This window comes from Loxodonta africana, chromosome 2 (genome assembly GCF_030014295.1).
Source record: "Loxodonta africana isolate mLoxAfr1 chromosome 2, mLoxAfr1.hap2, whole genome shotgun sequence".
In the NCBI taxonomy this organism is placed as follows: domain Eukaryota; kingdom Metazoa; phylum Chordata; class Mammalia; order Proboscidea; family Elephantidae; genus Loxodonta; species Loxodonta africana.
In genome coordinates this window covers 225,283,725-225,291,789 of record NC_087343.1, presented here as the reverse complement: position 1 = coordinate 225,291,789, position 8,065 = coordinate 225,283,725, and the positions used below count along the sequence as shown (strand labels likewise).

At 51.0% G+C, this 8,065-nt stretch overlaps 1 protein-coding gene across 1 annotated transcript; it reads left to right on the top strand.

Annotated features, from left to right (window-relative positions):
• The first annotated feature begins 3,364 nt into the window (after positions 1–3,364).
• CSTB (cystatin B) lies at positions 3,365–7,751 on the top strand. Its single transcript, XM_003419035.4, has 3 exons — positions 3,365–3,513; positions 6,802–6,903; positions 7,326–7,751. The coding sequence occupies exons 1-3, from the start codon at positions 3,448–3,450 to the stop codon at positions 7,452–7,454; spliced, it is 297 nt and encodes a 98-aa protein (XP_003419083.1). The 5' UTR covers positions 3,365–3,447; the 3' UTR covers positions 7,455–7,751.
• Positions 7,752–8,065: the final 314 nt, after the last annotated feature.

Sequence of the window (8,065 nt, the reverse complement as noted above, 5' to 3'; positions counted from 1 at the left end):
CTGTGTTCCAATAAAACTTTATTTTCAAAAACAGGCGAGGGGCCAGATGTGGCCCGTGGACCACAATTTGCTAACCCTTAATGTAGGAGAACGTCCATGTTATGGATTGAATTGTGTCCCCCCATAACATAGGTTGAAATCCTAACCCTAGTTCCTGGCAAGTTGATAAACGCTTACTTGTTTAAATGCTTTGTCTTAAATGCCCACCTTCTTTTTCCTCTTAGTCAATGAATTTCTCTGGCTAGAATTTAACTAGCAACACATTCTGATGATGAAATTTTTGCATAATGAAAACACAATCAATTGATTTTGGAATAGGGAACAAGTCTATGCATCATTTGTCAAGAGTGTTAAAGGCAAGCAGAGCAAAAACAACAACAAAAACCCAAACCGAATTGTCTTGCCTGGGCAGAAGGGATGATGAGACAAGGCGAAAAGAAACCATGGGATCCACTTAACCTAGAAAAACCAGAGATTTCACAAATGAAATCTCAAAAATAGTCTATATTTAAGAAGACCAGATTTATGGTCTGACTGAGACTGGAGGGACCCCAGAGGACATGAACCCAGACTCTCTGTTAACTCAAAACTAAAACCATTCCCAAAGCCAACTTTTTAGACAAAGATTAGACTGGACTATAAGACAGAAAATGATACTGGTGAGGAGTGTGCTTCTTCTTAGCTCAAGTAGACACATGAGACTAAGTGGGCAGCTCCTGTCCGGAGGCGAGATGAGAAGGCAGAGGCGGGCGGGAGCTTGCTGAATGGACATGGGAAATACACGGTGGAGTGGAGGAGTGTGCTGTCACATTGTAGGGAGAGCACCTTGGGTCACATAACCTTGTGTGTATAAGTTTTTGCATGAGAAACTGACGTGAATTGTAAACTTCCACTTAAAGCACAATAAAAAATAAAGAAAAAATAGTTTACATTTAGAATTCTGAATACGAATTTCATATGTAAATGATATTCAAAAGTCCTTGAGATAGGCCTAGGGAGACAGGATATTTGGTCTTTACTCCTGGCTTCAGTAAGATGGAAAACTGTTGAATCAAGGAATTGGAGGTAAATGTCGGTATTTTCCAGGGCCTCTGGATAGAAAAAGTAATACTAGTAATAGGTAAGTAAGACTTAGCTTAGTATACTGATTATAGACAATAACAGTACTAACAGCTCACCCCAGAGCTCGGACACTGCCCAGGTATTTTATACTTATTAACTCATTTAGTCCTTGAAAAACTCTTTGAGGTAGGTGATTAGTTGTCCCCAGAGAGAAGCACAGAGAGGTTCAGCAATTACTCCAAAGCCACGCAGCAGGTAAGAGGCAGGGCTCCTACCCTCCATGGCACCTGCTTAAAAATATCAAGACCTGCAGCAATAAGGCAGCTTTGATTCCATTAAGGAGGTATGAAAGACTGAAGATGCAAACAGACGACAGACCATAGGTGATTAGAGAACTCTGACCCATGACCTTGGGAGCCCTAAACGGTCAGGACTGGTCAGTGAGTGCCAGTTCCCTATTTTTGGTGTCCCCACTTCCATCTCAGGATCAATCAAACCAAACCATTGCTGTCGAGTCACTTCTGACTCATAGTGACCCTACAGGACAGAGGAGAACCATTCCATAGGGCTTCCAAGGAGCGGATGGTGGATTTGAACTGCTGACCTTTTGGTTAGCAGCTGAGCTCTTAACCACTGCACCACCAGGATCAACCAGAGAAAGCCAAGTAGGCCCTGAACCACACAAGACACATGCTTCTAGTTTGCCCACCTCCAGCTTTCCCATGCCAACTCCCTCCACCAGGGCACACCTGAGCCTTCCTTCTTTCCACAGCTTTATCCAGTTTTCCCACTCCGCTGTCTCCCCCTGAGTCTTTGCCAAACTCAAGCGATGGTGGCTGACTCCCTCGCCACAGTAGCTCTGAATACATAGCCAGCTTGTTCTCATTTGGGAGGTGTCTTTGCTTATTTCCACAGGGTTACTCTCCTGTTTGTAAACTCTGGCCACCTGCAGACCCACTCAGAGGCAAGGTGACTTCTTTAGGTCAAAACCTTCTGCAAGACAAGGATCCAAGCCTGGCAGCTGCAGGATGGGAAAAGGTGACAGATTGGCCTTCCTCTCCCTCCTTCCAAAGCCTTTATTATTTTTTTCCATTTAGAGCAGTTTTCCATTTGTGTGGGGTCAAATCTGTCATTCCTTCAGCAGTCCTCCCTGCCCCAGGACTCTAACCCCACCTGAAGTTCCAGGTCAGGGCTCTGTCCTGGCAGGTAGAGAAACGCCCACCTCCCACACACACCTGTTCGTAGACCACTCCCACTCTGCCCTGAGGCTCTGGCTGGCCCCTGAGAAGCAGAACCATCATGGGATCTGCCCAGTTCCCAGTGAGGTGCCAGGCATAAAGGCGTAGCCCTGGAGGGGGTTTGAAGGGGAGAGTTTGGGACTTTCTGAAAGGCCATCATGTCACAACAGCTCCTAGCACAAGGCCCACACCTGTCCCAAACAAGGAGGACCCATCCCTTCTCCAGGTGGTTGAGTCTAATCTAAATCCCTAACACAAATCCTGCCAGAACCAAGCCCTTTTCTGCTGCGCCCTGACCTGACTCACATCCTCCACCCTGGACAGCCAACCTCGCTGGACCCCCTTTGCGCCTCCGGTCCATCCATTTCAGTCTTTGCTCTGTGTGTCCCCCTGTGCGGGCCCTCAAGGAGCCGGTCTGTTTGCAATGTCCACCGCGGCCGACACAACATGCTGGCACACGGGGTGGGGACAGGGTGAGGGGGGCCACTGGGTCAGGCCTTGCAGACGGAGGGCCCAAGACGGGCGGGACGCGGGGGACGCGGGGGACCGCCGGGGCCGAGGGCGGGTGCGTGCCTTCTGACCCTCGCGGTGGGAGAAGCCCTCAGGCAGCCCCGTCCCCGGTTCCTCCTGGCTCCCTCTCTCCAAGGCAGCAGTCAGTCAGGGCCGTCTCCCCGGATTGTCTCGGCTATTCCAGAGCCAGCCCTGTCCCCGAAACGCAAGCTGGTCAGGGTCAAGGGTCGAGCCGGGCTGGATAGCTCCGGTATCTTCCGTCTCGGGGAAGGAGCCCTCCACCCCTTGTGACTGGGCCGCCGCCAGGGTAGGGAGACACCAAACCCCAAGTGGGGGGGACGCTCCCCTACAGAACCCGGGGCCTTCGTCTGCAGACGGCGCCCCTGCCCTGCGGCCCAGTTCCTAACGGGCGGTGGCCACCTGTCGGCCTCGCCCCCCGCCGCGGGCTTTGGTTCTGCCCACTCCTCAGGTGACCTTAACGCCCGCCCCTCACGTGACCTGCTTCCTGCCCGTCATGTGACCGCCGCCACCGCCTACTTAGCGCCCGGAAGGTGGCACCGCTTTGTCCCTTCTGTCTGGCCGGTTGTGTCCACAGGCTGTCTGCTCCGCTCCGGTCGTCTCCAGTCCCGCCGCCAAGATGATGTGTGGAGCGCCTTCCGCCACGCAGCCAGCCACCGCCGAGACCCAGGAGATCGCTGACAAGGTGAGGCCCGAGACCCCCGGGCAGCCTGGGAGCCGACCCCTCCCCACCCCCGGTCGGAGAGGTCCAGGGTTTTGCTGATGGGGGCTGAGAGGGTGACTGACGGGGTGCACCTACCCCGAATTTAATTCCAGACAGGTGCACGGGAGTCCTCCCCAAAGGAGGACCCAGGAAGGGGGCCAGAGGACAGCGCGGAGTTTGCTGGGAAGTTAGGACTGCTATCGAGGCCGCCACCGCCGCGTTGGGCGGAGCCGGTCCTTCCTAAAGCTGAGCAAAAGAGAGAAATAGGCAAGGGAAAAGGGGGGTGCTACGGGGAGGATGCTCAAATATATCTTCCCTGAATTACTTGGGGAGAAAAGGGAAACTACCTTGCCCTTTGCTTGGAAACGAGCCAATTCTAGTGACAGGAGGCCCCTCCAGGCACAGGCTGGATTGCAGCAGGTGCAGAGCTTGGCTAAAACCTGAGCATCTCCTTGATTGCTCCCTGCCTTTGTTTACAGATCTCTAAAGTGGGTGTAGTAGCAGTGTCTGGCTCCAAATGTTGTGGTGAGGGTTAAATGAGTTAAGAGTATAAAGTGCTTAGTATTCCGTTTAAATCAGGTTTGCTCTACTTGCCATGACATGTTAACAAAATCAATTCTTTACACACTGGTCAGTAAACAAGAAACATTCAGCCCACATCAGAACTCCCCAGGGAAAGGTAAAATAAACTTCTTCCTCTTTTAGCTTTCCTCCCTGCAGCCACTTCTTCATAAATCCTCTGGCATGTGGTCAGCCCAGCCCATGTTACAGTTGCGCAGGTGGTTTACCATTGGGCAATAAAGGGCGGTGAGTCAGACCCATGCGACCGTTGAAAATGCGGAATTTGTCCAGAGCACGCATGCAGGCTTGTGTGAGCCGCGCCTAGCAGAGTGTTCTCCACTCTTCCCCATAGCCAACCCTCTAGGCCTAGGCCTTCCTGACCACTTTCCTACTGTTCCAGGCCTGAGAAATGTCTCACCTGTCAGCATCTTTTACCAGGCAGCATGAACTTCGAGTATGTGTTAAGTTCTTGTTGCAGCCAGGATAGAAGCGTTGCCGTCTCAAAACAAACAAAAAACCAGTTGGTATTGAGTCAACTCCAACTTGTGGCGACCAGAGAAGAAACTGTGCTCCACAGGGTTTTCGGTGGCTGAGTTCTCTTCTGAGGCACTTCTGGGTGGACTTGAACTTCCAACCTTTTGGTTAGCAGCCAATCATGTTAACCATTTGCAGCACCCAGGGACTCCTGCCAACTCATGGTGACCTTGTGGGACAGGGTAGAACTGCCCCATAGGGTTTTCAAGGCTGTAATCTTTACAGAAGCAGACTGGCACATCTTTCTCCCACGGAGCGGCTGGTGGGTCGAATCGCCAGCCTTTTGGTTAACAGCCAAGGGCTTGACCACCGCACCATCAGGGCTCCTTGCTATCTCAAAACCTGTTGAAACCCATTGTCGTCGAGTCGGTTCTGACTCATAGAGACTCTATAGGACAGAGTACAGCTGCCCCATAGGGTTTCCAAGGAGTGGCTGGTGGATTTGAACTGTTGACATTTTGGTTAGCAGCCGAGCTCTTAAGCACTGTGCCACCAGGGCTTCTGCTATCTCAAAGGGGATCCTTAATTTGGTGTCTGTCACATGAAAGTGGGCAGTAGCCATTGCTGTCGGGAGAAAATTCAGAAAAGGTATCACAGAAGCTGGCCCACCTCCAGGCGTTTTCTAAGAGAAGGTGGGGAGGAGAGAGGTAGGAGCGTATCTGAGCATGTCTGTTGTCTGACCTCGTTGAATCCAGACAGGAGCACTCAGTGTGTGTGTTGCTGTCTCCCGCCTACAGATGGGGAAGGCGAGGTCAGAGGTGCAGACTGACCAAGGTCTGAAGGACTTAAGAGACCACACGTTCTGTGACAGCCACATTGTCCTTGAGTATCCTCCCTGTGCCTGTTCTTGTGCCCCTGCCCTGCCCCACCCCACTCCTGAGGGCTGTTAACATAACAGCGTCCCTCACGAACCCTACATGCCTTCTGTCACTGTCCTTTACTAAATTGGAGCTGTCACCCCGTCAGCAGTGGCCTGCCTGGCACTCAGGGCCTCCACGTTCCCTCCCTTCAGCTGGCACCCCTCGGTTCATTTTCACTTTTCTCACCATTTCTGGCAGAGGGTGGCCGCTCCTGCCTCTGCCCCTCACACAGGCAAAGAAAGAGGTGGTTCCTTCTCTCTGACCCCTCCCTCCCCGGCCAGGGTGTTGGTGGCACGCACTTGTTCTAGGTGTCCTTTGCCTGGGCGAGGACACTGCCTTTGTGGGTTCCCTGCAGGCCTAGCCCAGTGCCGCACACAAAGGAGGTTGCTACAGTGAAGCATCAACCTTTGATCAAGTGGTGACTCAGTGGCATGAAATACCGGGTGACTCCTCTTATTTCCCAACTAACATTGTCCTTTCCAGGTGACCCGTTTATCCCCCAACTAAAGCACTTTCACGGCTTTTTTCTTTCAAACACTCTAAGCCTCCAGTGACTAGTTTAGCTACGTCACTCCAGAGTGAATCAGTATACTCTGAGTGCCAGCAGTTAATCTAGACAGCAGCCAGGGCATCTTTAAACTCAGTGAGATTAAAAACCAAACTTTCTCTCTCCTTCTACTGTAAAGCTGATCATCTGTTAAAAAACAAAGACCCTAGAAAACAGAATTGGATCAAAGTGCACTTACTGTTGAATACTTAGGTTAGGATGGCACTGTGGCCTGGAGTCGTCTGAACATGCAGGTAAAGTGCCTTTCACCTGCAGAGTCATTGCCGGATCACTGAGAACAGCAAAGAGGAGAAAGAGCCTACGTGCCCACAGTAGGGATAATGGTTAAGATAATTAAGGCGCAGCTATGAAATGGAAGATTAGCCTTTATAAGTTACATATGGCCTTTCAGATGAATTGTTCACAGCATGTTAAGAAACAAAACACCCGAAAAACCCAGGATGAAGCTTGGCTATGCTGTTGTAATGATAAAAATGTGAAAACGCCCCACGCCTAGAAAAGAAAGGTAAAACTATCATTAAAACTTTGGTAGAATTAATAAGAAGGGTATGCTTTTTTTTTTGGTGCTGTTTTTTTATCACTAGAGCTAAAAGTTACAAAGACCAATCGCGTTGTACAAAATACTTAAAGGCTTTGACGTTGGAGTTCAGTTTATGAAACGTAACAGGAGACATGAGCCCTGTGTGTGTGAGTCCCTCTAGCAGAAGGGAAACCACCAGGTTTTTCTATTCTGTTCCCCTTCCCTAGGTCAAGGCCCAGCTTGAAGAGAAGGAAAACAAGAAGTTCCCTGTGTTTAAGGCTGTGGAGTTCAAGAGTCAAGTGGTCGCTGGGACAAACTATTTTATCAAGGTGGGGCATCTTTATCAGGGGGAAGAAGAGTGCCTGACTTGAAGTGGGTGTTCATTGGGGAAGCAGCTTATGAGACTGTGGCAGCATGATGGGAGAGGTGCTTAGTGGGGGGGTCCTGTGGCTGCTCCAGGCTTCAGGGGGGTCGTAGGCCCCTAAAATGAAGGTTTGCATGCTGAAGAGAAGGACTGAGGCTCTGATGGCAAGCTGAGCACAGTGGGCTACGGTCACAGGCTTCTGCCATGTGTGAAGGAGGTTGGTGGTAGTTGTCCTGAGGACCAGGCGGTTGTGGAGGACTGGGCAGGCTGGCTTGCACACAGTCCAGGGCTGCGTCCCCTCACCTTCCCTGCCTGCACTCAGTGGAGGAAAGGAGGGAACTCGGCCGAGGCTGTGCCTGTGCCCCTCACTCACCTCTCTCTCCCCAGGTTCACGTGGGTAATGATAACTTCGTGCATCTGCGAGTATTTCAGAGTCTGCCTCATGAAGACAAGCCCCCGGCTTTGACCAGCTACCAGACCAACAAGGCCAAGCATGACGAACTGACGTATTTTTAATTCCTGGTTTTGAGTAGGGCCCTTTGTCCACATGACCAGTATGTGGAAATGATTCTGTCATCTGTGAGCGTGTTCCTGGGGCCAGAAAATAAACGTCATCTCCATGTTGTGCCGCTTGGGGGGTGGGAGGGTATCAACAGTTTCCCTTGTGTCTGTTTGTAATTGTTCATTGTATTCCAGTGAATACTCAGAGCGAATCAATAACCAGTGCTCACCAATAACCTGAACAAAATGATTTCCAAAGAAAGCTAGATATTATCTTTAAGTATCTATTTTTAAAGTCTTTTTGAGAACTTCCTCTCTTGTGTGTTTTGTCTTCATCCTCAACTGGCATAATGATCTAAGAATGATGCAGGGAGAGTGCTCTGAAGTCCTCTCCCAGCTGCACAGCCTGACTATGCCCGGGAGCCACTGTGTCCCCCTGGGCTGCTCCATGGCAGCAGGTTGTGGTCAAGTATGTTATGTGGCCAGGAGGACTGCCTGCACCGGGTCACCTGTCTGGTGGCACAGGCTCATTCTCACCTGTCTCAGCTCTCAGCTGTGTGGGTGACAGGATAGTGGGGCAGACCCAGGTGGGTGTGTCTTGGGGTAAGGGTTGTGGAGACAGACCC